Below are 18,302 nucleotides of genomic sequence, written 5' to 3' on the forward strand. Positions count from 1 at the left end.
AGACACACACACAGATGGTCAACACATACATGAAAAGGTGCTCAGTATCTCTAATCTTCAGGGAAACACAAATCAAAACCACAAGATCACCTCACAACTGACAGAACGGCCACTACCAAAAAGATAAGCAATAACAAGCATTGATGAGGAGGTGGGAAAAAGTGAACCACTGTGCACTGCTGGTGGGAATGAAGAGTGGTGTAGCCACTATGGAAAAAGAGTACGGCAAGTCCTCAAATAATAAAAAATAGAATCACCATATGACCCAGCAATTCTACTTTGGGGTATTTAAGAAAACAAAAACACAAACTTGAAAAGATATTCGCACCTTATGTTCACGGCAGCATTAGTCACAACAGCCAAGACATGGAAACAACCTGTGTCCACTGATGGCTGAACAGATGAAGAAAATGTGGTATACATACACAATGGAATACTATTCAGCTGTAAAAGATGTCATTTTGCCATTTTGTGACAATACGGATTGACCCTGAATGTTTGTGCTAAGGGAAATTAAGTCACAGAAAAGCAAATACCTTATGATCTCATTTATATATAGAACCTTAAAAAAAAACAACCCCCTACCCACCTCAAAAAACCCACCAAACTGATGAAGAGAACAGATTGGTGTTTGCCAGAGGCAAAGGGTGGGCAATGGATGAAATGGGTGAAGGTGGTCATAAGGTACATATTTCAAGTCATAAGAGAAATAAGGCATAGGAATGTAATGTACAGCTTGGTGTCTGTAGTTAATAATACTGTACTACAGTTTTGAAAGTAGCTAAAAGTACATTTTAAAAGTTCTCATCACAAGAAAAAAAACTTTTAAACTATGTATGGTGATAGATGTTAGAGTTATTAGTGATCACTTGCAATATATACAAATATCAAATCATTATGCTGCATACCTGAAACTAGTAAGTAATATGTAAATTACACTTCAATCAAAAAAACAAAACTAATCTCCAGAGAGTGGGGCATAGTTCTTGGGGGATTAGCCTATTGTATTCCCTATTTGCCTGGCAAAGTAATAAAGCCACTCTTTCCTTCTCCTCCATAAAAAGAAAACATCTAATCTAATCTCACATTTTATAATACTTGAAATAATAAAACAACTTGCATCTTGGAAAAAATAGGCACAACTAAACTTTCTAGTTTTATGATATCATATTCTGAAACACCAGAATCACCTTCCAGAAAACACCCAAGGTTCTATTAATCATATTCACATCTTTAAAAAAATACCTTGCCTTTTCAATTAGTTCTAGGCCAAGGCTAGGAAAGCTCCATGAACTTTTTATTAAGAATATGACATGCATGATACATGGTTTTATGGTTCCAATTTATGTTTATAGATATAAAGCAAAAAATGTGATATTCAGTAGCAAAATTACAGAAAATTATTCTTTCTGGGTCTTAAGGTCCTAAGAAGGTTATGGAGAGAAGGGAACTAAATTTAGTGACCTCTTAGTGTGTGACAGGCTCTTATAATTATGACTTACTTTTCAAAACAACCATGTGGAAAAAGAAACTCTGGAAATACATACAAGAAATTATTGATATATATGGTGGTTACTGGTAGAGATGGAGACGGGGCAAAAATTGAGAACATGAGAAACAAGAGTAGGAATAATGCTTCTCAATATATATGTTTACTATTTTTAATGTTATAAACATTACAAATCACCTATCCAAAAAATAAAAAAAACCATCAAAAAATTCTAAAACCCTTAAGAACAAGAGGCCTATGAGAAGAGCAAAAAATAAAGAGGGTAGGGGGCAAGCATTTGTCAGGGGTCCTAGATCATCAATACATCTGATACAGCTGATTACAGCGTTAACCCAATTCTGGTCTATACGTATATATATATTTTTTTTGGTGTATTTTTTTCTCTATAGGTCTTTAGATGTTTTTTTAAACCGCCAAAGTACACACTGTTGTTGGTATTTTATAGAAACATTTATTTAGCTTTACATATGTGTTTACAACTTTACTTCATCATTTGTTCTTGCATCTTCTACTATCTATGAGATTATTTTCATTCTTCTTGAAATATAACCTTTAGAAGTTCATACAAATCTTTTGGTGGTAAACTCACAGTTTTTGTTTATATGTAAATAGCTTTATTTCATCTCCATTCTTGAGAACAAATCGGTGTTTTCCAGAACATGCAGAGATGAAGTTTGGGATGCGAGATATTTATTCGGGAACAGTACCTACAATTGGAGAGAAGAAAGTGACCTGCCATGCATTCTCAGAAAAGCCTCAGGCAAGCTGGTAGGGAGTTCCAGAGCAAATAAGGACCATCAGAGGGTCCTATGCTGGGCCAATGGTCAAGCCTTCTTAGCCCACCTAAGAATCGCTGGTTGCAGGCCCACCTCAGATAAGGCAGCTTTCCACCACCTGAAGGATGTCTACTGACCCCACTCCCTGCAGCTTAGAGGCTCATCCTTCTGTGAAGGTGATCTGGCCGTGCATCCCCACAAAAGTTTTACACAGTACAAAATTCTGGTTGAAAAGGTTTTTTTTCTCTCAACTTTTAAAATATATCGTTTTCTGGCTTTTGTTATTGTCAAGGACTCTGCTGTCATTCTAATTGTTGGTCTTTTTTAGAAGATCTGTCCCCTTTTCTGAGACTGTTTTTTATGACTCCTGTCTTTGGAGTTCTGCAGTTTCATTGAAGTGCAGATTTCTTTTTACTTATCCTGCTAGTGGTATAGTTCCTCCTTGGTCTGTGAATTCATGTGTTTCACAGTTGTGGAAAATGTGTAGTCATTATCTCTTTAAATATTGTCTCTCCTAGATTCTCTCAATTCCCTCCTTCCTGGGAATCTAATTACTGCATTGGCCAAAAAGTTCATTCAGATACAGAAAGCCCATACCATCTTTTGGCCAACCCAATATACTTGTATTCGACCTTCTCATTCTGCCCTCCATTTCTCTTAACATCACTTTCACATTTTCCTTGTCTCTCTTATGGCATTCTGGAGAGTTTTATTTTCACCTAGTACCAGTTCATTAAATTTCTCTTCAAACAGCAGCCTAAATTGCTGTTTCATATTAAATATTTCAGGAATTCTAACAAATGAGCTTCCATTTCAAAAGTTATGTTTCTGGATTTTTTTTTTTTTAAATCTATTATTTCAAGTAATTTCTTGTAGATTGGTAACCTGTGACTACATTTTCTATTTCTATAAACATTATATACTTACCTATTCTATCATTCAGTATTTGACAATTTCAGTATCTGCAATTCTAAGTTTGATGCTGTGACTCATCGTCACAGTAGCTTGTTTTCTCATGTGTTTGGTGGCTTTATAGTTTGAGCTATTTGGTGAATCAATCAGTGGGAATCCTGGAGAAAGTATTGCTCTAGCTGATTGATAGGAGGCACAACTAACCTGCAGCCTATGGCCCTGGTGATTTAGGCTAGCAAGGGAGTTCTTGGTTCCCTTTCTCAACTTACCAACTGGCCCAAGGCTCATCTTTCACCAATAAATAGCAACCACACTTGTGTGACCTTTCCCATCTCATCCACCTAATGGCCCTTGCTTAACGAGCCAGCCCTATAGCTCCTTATTGGGCTGGTCTCAATTCATAATAATTTTTGAAGTGGGGGATTCTTTGGAGATCTCCCCTCAGTCATGCAAGATCTATGATATGTCAAATAGTGAGTTCTTTCCAGATTTAACTGGTTCAGACTTTGCTGATGCTCCTACTGAGACATATTGTTGCAAGTCATACTGTCTGAGGAAACCTGAGTGTATTTAATTATTTTCCTAATGCTCTACTTTAACACAAACTTCTTAGCTCTTTAACAAATTTAACAATATTAACGAACTTAACCAGTTACAGTGTGCACAGTCACGCCAAACTCTTTGCCACCCCATGGACTGTAGCCTGTCAGGCTCCTCTGTCCATGGAATTTTTCAGGAAACAATACTGAAGTAAGTTGCCATTTCCTCCTCCAGGGAATCTTCCCAACCCAGGGATTAAACCTGTATCTCTTCTGTCTCCTGCTGCAGGTGGATTCTTTACCACTAGTGCCATCTGGGAAGCCAAATTACCTTAACACATTTTATAAAATCACTTATAAAATATATGTGATTAACTAGAGGGGTTTCCCCGGTGGCTCAGCAGTAAAGAATCTGCCTGCAATGCAGAAGATGCAGGAGACCCAGGTTCAACCCCTGGTTTGGGAAGATTCCCAACCCACTCCAGCATTCTTGCCTGAAGACTCCCGTGGACAGAGGAGCCTGGTGGGCTGCAGTCCATGGGGTTGCAAAGAGTCAGACATAACTGAAGCAACTAAGCAAGCAGGCAGGCAGAGGAAATAAAATGGAAGACTTCATATTTGACATGATCAGGTAGGTGGTTAGTAGTCTTTGGAATCAGAAATACAGTTCACACCTTAGCTTTATCACTTACTGTAAGAATCTAGATAAGTTGTATTTAATTGTAAGACTCAGTTCCTCATTTGTAAAACAGAATACAATCTTATTGTACTATTGTGAGAATTAAAGGAGATAATGTGTATAAATTTACTGAGTACAGAACCTGATGCACAGTACCTACTTAGTAACTAGAAGCTTCTATGACTATTTCATTATGTTGTTTTTATTTTACTATTCCCAAAAACTACTCAAATTTTTCCTTGACTCAAATTTTTCTGGTGTGGTATGACTTCAAAGACAACTAGAAATAAGATTTACTGGCATATCTTTATTATAGTGATGTACTAGAATTTATTTTATTGAGTATTTTTAATACCATTATGTGACAGAGTAAAATGATGATCCTCAAAAGCAGTAACGAGAATGAAACAGTGACAATTTCCATGGGACAGAAAATTGCCATAGGTCACGAACCACTGTAATGAAAGAATTATTAAAGTGATAGAGAATAATGCTTGCTGTAGTTCAGAAGCTGGCAAACTACAACCTACAGAGCAAATCTGCCCCAATTGTGTCACTGCAAACAAAGTCTTACTGAAACACTTCCAGTTGTTTATGTATTGTCTATGACTGCTTTTCTGTGATTGTGGTTTCCATTATGTCCAGCCTCTGATAGATAAGGGTAACAGGCTTATAGAAGCTTCCTGATGGGAGAGACTGACTGTGGGGGAAAATGGGTCTTGTTCCGATGGGTGGGGCCATACTCAGTAAATCTTTAATCCAATTTTCTGTTGATGGGTGGGACTGTGTTCCCGCCTTGTTGTTTCAGTTCAGTTCAGTCGCTCAGTCATGTAGGACTCCTTGCAACCCCATGAACCGCAGCACACCAGGCCTCCCTGTCCATCACCAACTCCCAGAGTCCACCCAAACCCATGTCCTTCAAGTCGATGATGCCATCCAACCATCTCACCCTCTGCTGTCCCCCTCTCCTCCTGCCCTCAATCTTTCCCAGCATTAGGGTCTTTTCCAATGAGTCAGCTCTTTACATCAGGCATCCAAAGTATTGGAGTTTCAGCTTCAATATCACTCCTTCCAATGAACACCCAGGACTGATCTCCTTTAGGATGGACTGGTTGGATCTCCTTGCAGTCCAAGGGACTCTCTAGAGTCTTCTCCAACACCACAGTTCAAAAGCATCAATTCTTCGGTGCTCAGCTTTCTTTATAGTCAATCTCTCACACCCATACATGACCACTGGAAAAACTATAGCCTTGACTAGACGGACCTTTGTTGGCAAAGTAATGGCTCTGCTTTTTAATATACTGTCTAGGTTGGTCATAACTTTCCTTCCAAGGGGTAAGCGTCTTCTAATTTCATGGCTGCAATCACCATCTGCAGTGATTTTGGAGCCCAGAAAAATAAAGTCAGCCACTGTTTCCACTGTGTCCCCATCTATTTCCCATGAAGTGATGGGACCGGATGCCATGATCTTAATTTTCTGAATGTTGAGCTTTAAAGCCAACTTTTTCACTCTCCTGTTTCACTTTCATCAAGAGGCTCTTTAGTTCCTCTTCACTTTCTGCCATAAGGGTGGTGTCATCTGCATATCTGAGGTTACTGGTATTTCTCCCGGCAATCTTGATTCCAGCTTGTGCTTCATCCAGCCCAGCATTTCTCATGATGTACTCTGCATATAAGTTAAATAAGCAGGGTGACAATATACAGCCTTGACGTACTCCTTTTCCTATTTGGAACCAGTCTGTTGTTCCATGTCCAGTTCTAACTGTTGCTTCCTGACCTGCATACAGGTTTCTCAAGAGGCAGGTCAGGTGATCTGGTATGCCATTGTTGTTTCACCTGAAACCAAACCATGGTGGAGGTAATGAAGATAATGGCGACCTCCTTCAAAAGGTCTCATACATGCACTGGCGCACTCAGTGCCCCCCATCCTGTAGCAGGCCACTGCTGACCCACACCTCAGCCTGAGACTCCTGGACATTCACAGGCAAGTCTGGGTCAACTCTCTTCTGGGGTCACTGCTTAAACCTATGGTTTTTTCCTGTAGTCATGTATGGGTGTGCAAGCTGGACTATAAAGAAAGCTGAGCACCAAAGAATTAATGCTTTTGAACTGTGGTGCTGGAAAAGACTCTTGAGAGTCCCTTGGACTGAAAGGAGATCAAACCAGTCAATCCCAAAAGAAATCAGTCCTGAATATTCATTGGAAGGACTGATGTTGAAGCTGAAGCTCCAATACTTCGGCTACCTTATACAAAGAACTGGCTCATTGGAAAAGACTGTGATGCTGGGAAAGATTGAAGGTGGGAGGAGAAGGGGACGACAGAGGATGAGATGGCTAGACGGCATCACTAACACGATGGACATGAGTTTGAGCAAGCTCCGGGAGTTGGTGATGAACAGGGAAGTCTGGCATGCTGCAGTCCATGGGGTTGCAAAGAGTTGGACCTGACTGAGCGACTGAACTGACTGATAGCTGCTTTTGCACTACACCAGCAGAGCTGAGTTGTTGCAACAAAAACCACATGGCTGGCAAAGCCTAAAATATCTACTATATGACCTTACAGAGAAAGTTTGCTCTGCCCTGCTGTAGACTGTGGCAAGAACACTGAATTTTTTCCTAAATATGTATAAACCATTGGTAGACTAGATAGTATATATCGGAGATAGTGAAGGACAGGGAAGTCTGGCGTGCTGCAGTTTATGGGGTCACAAAGAGTCGGACACAACTTAACGAATGAACATCACCACCACCACCAGATATATCTGCAGTTAAGACTAAAACAGAACTCATGGCTTAGGCTATCTAGTCTGATTAGCACAGGCCAAAATAACTTGTATATTTTAAAGTATTTATCCAAAAGTGCCCCTTGATAGCATTTTACAGCCTGTACATAATAGTATGAATACTTTAAAAATAAGTTTAATATTCTATGCTTTTAAAATATAATATTTCAAAATATTTTTCTATAAGAGAATATTTTTTCAGTAACTCTCCCTCTTTTCGTCTATTACAGGCACTGAACAATTTTGAGGAAAAATCAGTTTGGTGCTAGGAAGTCACAGGCAGGATACTTACCACTTTAAAGATTAGTAGCAGGAAAAAAAAATATTAGTAGTATATACTATATATTTATTGATAATTATTTGCTGTCACTAATGTTGGAAGGGCAAAACATACCCACTTCCTTATGGTCCTTTCATAAACAATGTTGATTCCTTTTGGTATTGTCTGGTAAAGGGGAAACACTCTTATCAGAAAATGAAGCTAAAATCATAAGTTAGATATGATGTCATTCTTCTATTTTTGTATGTTTCTGAATCAAGATTAGATAAACAACAGATGGGCTGCCTTCTGTGGCTGAAAATAGAAATAATGGGTTTTTTGTTTGTTTTCTACACGAGTAATTTTTTAAAAATTCTACAAATGGCTCTAATGTGAACTTGACAGTCTTAGCTAAGCTGTTTCTATTATGGTAACACATTTCTATTACTGAAACACAGGTTCTAGTATCAAAATTCCTTGGGACATACATCATTGGATTAGATGGATGAAAGAGAAAAAAATGAAGGGGGAAACTTTAGGAAAGGAAACATGTTCTTTTGAAAATCAATGTTTAAAAGACAAAATGATGATTCTAATACAGAATATCAGAACAATTCTTTTTCAAAGAATTATGTACTTGCAACAACAGAATAATGAAATTTTTCTTTGTGCAAAGCATTCTAGTATAGAGGCTTAACTTTATTTTCTCATTTAATCTTCACAGCCACCTATGAAGTAGATATTACTATATTTAACATATTATTCCCTATATTTTACATGAGGAAACTGAGACTCAAAGTGTTACAGACAGGACTTTAAACCCCATGTTTTTAATAAATATGTTACACGTGAATGGCTTTCTAGAAATATCAACAAACTTTGAAATATGTAACTCTTTCATAAAATGCTTTGAGCCTCTTAGAAGCCCCTAAATAAATAGAAGGAAATACTTTAAAAGGAAAACAAAAAAACTAAGTACCTGGAAAATTACTGTGCTATTTAAATAATACATAAGACGAAACATATTCTAGGAATAAACTTTACTGATTTTAAACTGTAAAATATACATTATTCTGAAAACTCAAGCTATATTTCATGTCCAACTCTTTTCAGGCATTAAATATTACTTTCTCAAGAATTATTTAATACACATTTTAAAAAAAGTGTTCTTGAAAAAAAACAGTTGGTGTAAAGTATTTTAAAATCAAAGCAGTGAATTCCTGTTTTCAGCAAGGACATTCATTTTAAATATTTTAAAATACTTTACACAAACCCACTTTTCTTCACATCATGGACTTAAACACATGCAATTTACTTTAAACCCAACTGGGTATTTTGAAACAATGTGATCAACTACCTCACATTCTGATTTTTCAAATGTTTGAAAGTTTCATTAATTTGAGAAATGACTACAAAGCAACCACACTGATATTCATGAGAACATATATTCAAATATTACATTCTCCAAGACACCTGCAGAGGCTACCTCAAGGATAACATCATTGCTTAATATATTTTACAAACCTCTCATTAGGCATTATCATCAAAACTTGACAAGCATTCTTTTAGGCATGCTCAGTAATAGTAAATCTTATTCAATTATGTATGGATATTACTTTAAATAGGAATTCAATAGCTCTAGTGCTCAATTTACAAGTCTGTATAAAATTCCTCTGAAGTTAAATCCTGAATGAAAACCAATATTAAAATTCTAGTGTTTGAGTTTCATTAATACGGGGTACTCAGAGTAGTTAAATTCATAGAGAATAAAGTAGAACAATGGTTGCCAAAGGCCAGGAGACAGGGAGGAATGGGGACTTGCAGAATTTCAGTTCAGAAAGATGAAATTTCTCTCTCTTTATTTCAAAGATACCATGACAAAGGATTTTTACAGGATGATATACCAACTCTTTCAAAGAGCAGACAGTCCCTATTCATTGTAAAAACTGTTTCAAAGAAGAGGAGGAAAAGATCTCACTTTATGAAGCTATTACATCCTTGACACCAAAAAGGAAAAATACACGGCAAGAAAAGAAAAACTATTAATATCATAGTCTATATCTCTCATGAGTATAGACACAAAAATCTTAAATAAAACATAAGAACTGGAATGTGAGATATGAACTTGGCCTTACTTGCAGCAACAGGATTTCTACAAAGAATACATTAAAGAATCTACACACAATTAGAACTAACAGAAGAGTTCAGCAGGGACGCTCAATATAAGGTCAATATATAAAAATCAGTGGCATTCTTGCAGACCAGCAATAACCAACTGAAAAAGATAACAGAGAAAAGATCTCATTCACAACTGAAACAAAAACTATAAGGTACCTAGGAACAAATTAATTAATACATACATAAAGAAACAAAAAGATACTAAAACTCAGTATCACAAAGAGAGCAATTTTCCCTGGATTCATTTAAAACCTAAAACAATTTCAACAAAATACAAACTGTGTCTCATGAAGAAATTATTCTAAAATTCAAACAGAAGAGTGCCAGGAACAGTTAAAATAATTTTGAAGAAGCATAAGGTAGAGGAAATGTGGGATTGAAACAAGGTTATTCAAAGAGAGCAGTAAATAAGAGAGCTTAAAAATAGAACTTGTATATTACAGCAAAGCACTACTATTCAGATTGGCTATTTGATAAATGGTGCAAAAAGCACCATTCATATGAAAAACTAAAGTCGTTATTCATAACATAGATAAAAATTAATTTCAAGAGATTAGAGTTGTGAATTAAAAAATCAAATTTAAAAAACTGTTGGAAAAAAACAGTAGACCATTTTTAAGATTTTTAGAGGTAGGGAGGGATTAAAACACAAGAGGCAAAGAAAACACAAAGTGAAAAGACAAGCTACAGAGCAGGATAAGATATATGCAAATACAAGTAACCAACAAAGAATTAGAACAAGATAACAACAAAAGACAAATAACCTGACAGAGCAGTGGACAAAGGCAACAAATAGGCAAATCACAGAAGAGAAACCCCAAACAGCCAATAAACATATGAAAACACTGAGGCATAAGGGAAATAAAAATACAAATCAAGACAGGCTTGAGATATTGTTTCAAAGGCTGACAAAAACCTAAAAGCCTGAGAACACCAAGATGGGGCAAAATGGGGAATTTCAACTCTATACTGCTAGTGTAAATTAAAATAACCACTTGAGTTGAAGATGCCTGTATGTTAAAGTGCCATGACTACACTTTTTGGTACACACCCCATGAACATTCTTGGTCATGTACAAGGAAGATAGGTATTACAATAGTAAAACATTTGGGAACTCTATGTCCATCAGCAAAATAATGAGTAAATGAATTAAAGTGTATTTATACATTAAATCTCTCTACTGCAGTTAAAATTAACAAGTTAGCGGTACACATACTGTCATGTATATTCTCAATAATTTAAACATGGCATTTGCTAAAGTTTTGTACTGAATGGTTTAAAAAAAAAAGTTTATGTATGTATGTATGTGTGTGTAAAATAACAGTAACAGTAGTAACAATAAATGAAAAGATGAGTAACAGAACTAACATTCGAGCACTTATTATATAGAAGGCACACTTCTAACTGCATGTAGATGCCTAAAGACAGTCCTAGGGGACAGATTCTACTACTATTTCTATCTAACATGATTACTCTTTTATTACTATGAGATTCCATTACTCATTCTACAGATGAGGAATTGAAATGGAGAGAGGTGAAGCTGATCTAAAGCTATAAAACTAGTAAATAATAAGAGTAAGATATGAAGCCAGGATTCCTGACCCATACTTTACAGCTTAATAACTATGTTAGTTATTACACCATTTTCTATTCTTTTTAGGATGTCAGAAATCCAACATTATTTCTGTAAGTTGGAAATAAGAAACACTTATAGAACCTATGACTATAAAGAACTGAATACACACATTTTTGTATAGCTCAAACTGGTTCTAAAGATGCTAAAAGATTCTTAGGAATGTCTTGAAAACAGTGGCGTCCCAACTACTCTAATTTACTAATTTACATGTTTGAGGTCTGGTATTTTTCAGATCATTATTTCAGAGACAAACATTATTTCTTTTATAATCCAGAGATAATATATATTTGGAATCCTAGAAACCTTACATGGAGAAGCATATGATGTAATTCAATCATCTCTTTCTCTCTCATTAGAGGCAAAATTTGATTACTTAGCTTCAGGTCTGAAAACTCATATTAAGAGTTTTTAATAAGCAATTCTATCAAGAAATGTAATAAAATTTCAATTATTCATTTTTTTCTGGCCTCTCAATTATAGGTTGGTTTTTAAAAAGCCAGTAGCTAATGTTTATACAATACAAATGTAATTTTGTGTAGAATTATTTATACCACAAAATAAAAAAGGAAATGGCATTTTTAGTCATCAAGTATTTACGAGAATTGACTATGTGCTAATCACACACTCCTTGCTTCCAGTAAAACTGGAACATTTCTTAAAAATGTTTTTTCTTCTCAATTTACACATTCCCATTCTCAATGCCATCATCTACTAACGTATAGAACATGCTTTGAAAAAATATGAAAAAGATGTTCTTACATTTAAAGAGTTCACTGTCTATAAGGGGAAAGAGACAAGTAAACGGAAGTTATCTATAACCCCTAAGTACTTTAATAAAGTGAGCAAGTCACTTAACATTTCTAAGCCTCAAATGAGATAGATGTTTAAGAACTCTAAATTATAGAGAGAACTTGAATAAATCATCTCTAAGGTCCTCTCTAGATCTAAAATTCTATGATTATCCAATCTCTTTAAATTAAAAGGTAAATCACAAAATATTCAGTATGCAAAAAAGAAAAAATACCAACTAAAAGATGAAACTGTTTGTACAAATGCATTCTAATTTTTTTTTCAAAACTATTAAAACTCCCATTCTAAGTATCAGTAAAATTTCCACAGACACTGTCTTTTAATCAACATCTTCCCCTCAAACCTGCAGACTTCTAAATAATCAACAAGCAACTATTTTGTGATAAGAGAAGTAAAGTGCTTAAAAGCCCACGGCCTGGACTCTGAAAGCGGTCTTTTAAAAGGAAGATGTTAACAGAAACGTGTGTATGACATTCTTACTACAATAAATTTGTTCATTAACTTCACTTCAAAATTTTAATGTTCAGATTTTTCATGAAGAGTTTAAAAAACAAAACAGCTAAGATTAGCTCTTTTCACTGTTAAATATTTTGAAATTTAGAACAAGATTTCCCTTACCTGATATGGACATGGAATGTGATATTCTCTGCAGCGTTCTTGTATCCACGTTGTTTCCCAGATGCCGCGGTAAGCTTGCTCATAAAAGTAGCATCCAATTACAACCAAGAGTGGTACGAGATACAGAATGCTGAAAACACCAATCCGGATCATAAACTTCACCAGTTTATCTTGGTTCTCCTTTTCTAATGGAATCTCAATTCGCACTCTGTTTAGGGATATAATGCCGGCTAAAAGGAGTGAAACCCCAACTACCACATACAGGCAGAGGGGTGCAAGAACAAAATACCTCAAGGCATCAACATCGTAGAGGCCAACAAAACACACGCCACTGATATTGTCACCTTCAATTTTATTCATCGCTAAAAGGATGATGGTCAGAGTTCCAGGGATGCCCCACGCACTGGCATGAAACAGCAAGGCTTTCTTCTCAATAGCTTCACTACCCCACTTTGGCACAGCTGCCAAGAACCACGTGATGGTAAGAATCACCCACCAAACGCTGCCAGCCATAGTAAAAAAATAGAGTACCATAAAAAGCATGGTACAGGCTTTGTTATGAGATCCTTGGGTCACTGTGGAAGCCTTATACTGTGCAGGGCTGGATGCATTGCAGGCGACTCGGTCCTCAAGCAAAAACCCAATAAAGAAAATTAATGACACCATCATGTAGCAGACAGCATAAAATATAATGGGTCTTTCAGGATAACGGAATCTTGTCACATCAATCAAAAAAGTTAAAAAAGTAAACAATGTGGCAGAGAGGCAAATGATTGAGATCAATCCTATGAAATACCGAGCAAATGAAAGCTCTTCTCTCCTAAAGTACATATTTGGACAAGGAGGTGAACAATCACGCACGTGCAGAAAGGAATAGCCAAGATCAGGATCAATTTTCAACTCTCGGGGACACCAAAAGCCATAGTCCCTCTGCACTGCCACTGAGGCTCCTTCAGTAGGATCGCCAGCTAAATTCAGGTCCACCAGCCGAGGATACGGCTCATCACAATCTGGGAACCTAAAAACACAAGACAAGAATCATTACTTACTGGGAACCTAATGATTTGGATTTTCACATTTAGCAGTTGTGGTTTATTTATGCTTATGTCCTTGGAGAACATTATGATATGTCAAAGAAATGATGCAAATATCTTGCTTGTGGGTCATATTATAAGATATTTCACAGTTGGCAAAAAAACAAAATATGTATACTTAATTTTGTTTTGGCTTCAAAAATATTACTCTTTATTAAAACAGGCAGAGCCAATAATAAATAGTGTAATTAATACTATTTATTTAGGACATACAGTTTACAGTAAGATTTCAAACTATAAATAAGTATATATATAAAATAAACATACATAAATATAAAGCTCCAGTAGAATAGTAGCTAAAAGCCTTTTTTTAATGTTTAATTACCAGATAGTCCTCATTTACCCTAGACTCAAATAGAACTTCCTTAAAAATAAGAGGTAAAAATCTTCCCTAGGAGAACAAGATGGCGAAGGAGTCGGTAGACATGGAGTACATCTCTCTCCAAGGGTACATCAGGAATACACCTTCAGACACAGAAGTGCATGCAGAACACCAGCTAACAGCGGACAGGAGGACCTGACCAGTGGAAAAGAATATATAGGACCACACAAAACTCAGTAGGAGGAAGGAACTAGGGGGAAAAACAGGAGTGTTAGTAGGACTGGACCTGCCCTCGGTTGGGGGGGGGAACTGAAGCAGGGGTCCAATCCCCCCATCAGGGCAATTGTCTGAATCAGAGAAACATTTAAGGCTGAGAGTGAAACAGCTGATCTGTGGCAACCTAAATGGAATAAGAATCAGACAGTCCTTGCAGCAGTCATACATACCCCAGACAGGAACACTGGTACCCTGGAAGGCGCAGCAGCTGGGAGCTGGAGTTTAGGGATTGTGGAGCAATCCCAGGGCGAAGGCTGCTGTTGACTGCGGAGAGATGGACTGAGGGGATGTGAGGGAGAAAAGACAGACTGACGGGATACGAGGGAGGAGATCGTGGTGGGAAATGCCTGTGGAGGAAAGCCAGGCAGCCATGGAAGCAAGGCAATACTGCTGAGTCACGGGTAGGGATGGAGCCATCACCATAGCCTCTCTCTCCACACACGCCAGCATCGGCAGCTGAACAATAGAGAGGCTGGCCTATCGAACGCCTGACACAGAGCTACAGAGTAGGACCCCACCCAAGGTGCCACTGTAAGTGCCAGAGGCACCAACCTACAGACTAGGATCCCAGCCAGGGGGCCCCCTCTATATGCCTGACACACCAAACAACAGAGAAGGACCCCAGGCAAGGGAGCCTGCTAAGTGCCTGAGCAGGCGGAGCTACAGAGATAGAATGGCCAAAGAGGCCTTTTGATCGTCAGCTACAGGAGGCTTGAAAAAAGACTGACAGGGACGTAACTCCTGCAGCAGAGGCAGTCCGTGTCCTTGCACACTTAGCGCTACCAGGGTCCCTGCAAGCCAAGCAGCTGCGCCACCTTCCTGCTCAACTCTCACTGGGGCAGAGCTGCCACAAGCAAAGAAAGTTTTGCGTCTATGCCCACATGGTCGCTTTGGTCATGTCCAACTCTTTGCTGCCCTGTAGACTGTGACCTGCCAGGCTTTTCTGTCAGGGAGTGGGGCTCCCCAGGCAAGAATACTGGAGTGTACTGGCCAATACTGGTCACCATACCCTTCCAGAGCACTGTATTTCCTGCTGCCCTAGCTACCAACTCCTCTGAGTAGCTGGTGCTGCCAGAGCCCCTGTGACTCAAACAGCTAAACCACCTCCACACCTGGTCCTCACAGGGGGCAAATCCAAACCCTCCAGGGCAGCCTCAGGAGCAAACCCCAGTGGAGGACCCACATGTAGAGGTGGAAATAAAACCACAATTGAAACCCAGGGGCAGTGTGGCTAAGGAAGAAGACCTAAAACCTTACCAACAGCTGTTCAAGCTACAGATTAAATCCGCACGATCAACGAGGCAGACTCTGTGTCTATGGAATATATAAAAGGACATTGAGAATTCCCACAAAAGAAAACTCACTAGTTCTGATAGCTGTGGACACTGGAGGCAAAAACACACAGGAGTAAGACTAGATTAGAATATGAGCTGCCCCCACAGCAGGTCCAGAGATCAGCACAGTGTTGGAGGGCATCCTAGGGAGGTGAGGTGGACTATGACCCCCAGCGAGGGGAAGGACTCTGACAGCAATGACTCAAGAAAAACATTTATTATCCCTATTTTTTGACTTGTTCTGTAGATTCTTTTCGATTTTTTTGTTGTAGCTGTCGATTTTACTGGTACTATGAAATCCAATTAAACTTTTGAGCTTTATTTTTTCCTTAGTCACATTTTTTATTGTTGTTATAAACTTCTGCCTCTACATTGAGCTTTTGCAGTTCTGTGGAGTTATCCTCTTTTTTTTCTTTTCTCTTTTTATAGTTTTAATTTTTTAAACTTATTTTTATTTTTTCTACATTTATTCCTTTGTTTGCTTTTCCTATGGTTCTTTTCCCCTTGCAGTTAATCTTTAACATATATAAATCTTCTTTATCTACCTCTAACTTCGCATATCTATTCTTTCTTTTGTTTCTTTCTCTCCTTTCCTCTCAACATATTTGTTAGTTTTATTTTCAATGCTTTATTCCCCAGTTGGCACCTTGCTTTAGTTTTGTTTTCCAGTTTGTGCTTTGGCTAGTTTTGTTCTGGTAGATACAATTTTTGGTTTCTTTTGTTCACTGGGTCAATCTATTGTACTTTATTTTTGTTGGACTTTTCTGATTTTGCCTTTGGGTGTATATGTACATGTGTATATTCAGTCACACTTTTTAATGATGTTATAAACCTCTGCCTCTACATTGGGCTTTTGCAGTTCTGTGGCGTTTTCCTTTTTTCTTTCTTCTTCCATTTTTTTTCTTCTTTTCTCCTTTTCATAATTTTAATTTTTTTTAACTTATTGTATTTTTTGTACATTTATCCATTTCTTTGCCTTTTCTACTGTTTTTTCCCCTTGCAATTAATCTTTAATGTATATAAATCTTCATCTACCTCTATTTAAATTTGCATATCCATTCTTTCTTTTCTTTCTGTCCTTTCCTCTCAACATATGTGTTAGTTTTGTTTTCACTGCTTTATTCCCCACTTGGCACCTTGCTTTAGTTTTGTTTTCCAGTTTGTGCTTTAGTTAGTTTTGTTCTTAACTGGTAAATATAATTTTTGATTTCCTTTGTTTGCCAGATCAATCTATTGTATTTTATTTTTGTTGGACTGTTTTGACTTTGCTCATGGGTATATATGTATACGTGTAAATTCCATTATTTTAATTATTATTTGCCTGATTTTGTAACTGCCATTTGTCTGGGGTTCATCTTTGGTTTCTCATTTTTGGATATTTGTTTTAATCTCACTTAATGCCCAACAAACCACTTGTGGAACCTTCATTTCTGACCAGAGATCAAGCCCTGAACCTTTGGAGTGGGAGCACTGACTCCAAGACCCTAGACCACCAGAGAACTAACCATAGGGAGTATCAAATAGTGAGAACTCACACAAATGAAACCACTTGAACACAAGACCCAGCATCACCCAACCACCAGTAGCACCTCTGCAGGACGCCTCATCTAAACAACAAACAAAACAAAAATACAAACTCAATCATCAGCAGACAGGATTACCACCTCACTCAGCCTTACCCATCAGAGGAAAAACAAACAAACAAACAAAAACTCAGCACAAATCTCACTCTACACGAAGCTTACACAAACCACTGGACCAGCCTTAGGAGGGCAGAAACCAAAAGAAAGAATTCAACCTTCTTGAAGGAAAGAATTCCAACTTTGCTTTGAAGCTTGGGAAAAGGAGACTTCTAACACAAGTTAAAAAAAAAATTATGAAAAGGCAGAGAAATACCACACAAATGAAGGCGCAAACTAGAAACACAGAATTCTAAATAAATGAAGAGGAAATAGACAAACTACCTGAAAAACAATTCAGAATAATGATAGTAAAGATGATCAAAAACCCTGAAAACAAAATGGAGAAAATGCAAGAATCAATTAACAGAGACCTAGAAGAATTTAAAAAAAGAGTGAAAAGAACTGAGGATAGTCTCAGAGACCTCTGGGATAATAGCAAATGCACCAAAATTCAAATTATAGGGGTCCCAGAAGAATAAGAGAAAAAGAAAGGGTATGAGAAAATTTTTGAAGAGACTATAGTTGAAAACTTCCCCAAAGTGGAAAAGGAAATAGTCAATCAAGTCCAAGAGGCTCAAAGAGTCTCATACAGGATAAATCCAAGGAGAAACACCAAGACACACACTAACCAAAGTAACAAAGACTAAACACAAAGAAAGAATATTAAAAGCAGCAAGGGAGAAGCAACAAGTAACATACAAGGGAAACCCCATACACTTAACAGCTGATCTTTCAGCAGAAACTGCAGGCCAGAAGGGAATGGCAGGATATATTTAAAGTACTCAAAGGGAAAAATCTACAACCAAGATTACTGTACCTGACAAGGATCTCATTCAAAAATTGATGGAGAAATAAAAAGCTTTTCAGACAAGCAAAAGTTAAAGAGAATTCAGT

The 18,302-nt window shown here is 37.3% G+C and overlaps 1 protein-coding gene across 3 annotated transcripts in view; it reads right to left on the reverse strand.

Annotated features, from left to right (window-relative positions):
- Nucleotides 1-18,302, reverse strand: part of FZD3 (frizzled class receptor 3) — a 98,799-nt gene that overhangs the window by 30,029 nt on the left and 50,468 nt on the right. For 2 of the 3 annotated variants that reach the window (XM_061132301.1, XM_061132303.1), the window contains exon 4: nucleotides 12,701-13,718. In XM_061132301.1, coding sequence (XP_060988284.1) covers nucleotides 12,701-13,718 — 1,018 coding nt within the window. Of the gene's footprint in view, nucleotides 1-8,697; nucleotides 9,734-12,700; nucleotides 13,719-18,302 lie in introns of those variants that run through there. The other variant, XM_061132302.1, reaches the window with a different exon arrangement.

Source organism: Dama dama, chromosome 29 (genome assembly GCF_033118175.1).
Source record: "Dama dama isolate Ldn47 chromosome 29, ASM3311817v1, whole genome shotgun sequence".
Classification (NCBI taxonomy): domain Eukaryota; kingdom Metazoa; phylum Chordata; class Mammalia; order Artiodactyla; family Cervidae; genus Dama; species Dama dama.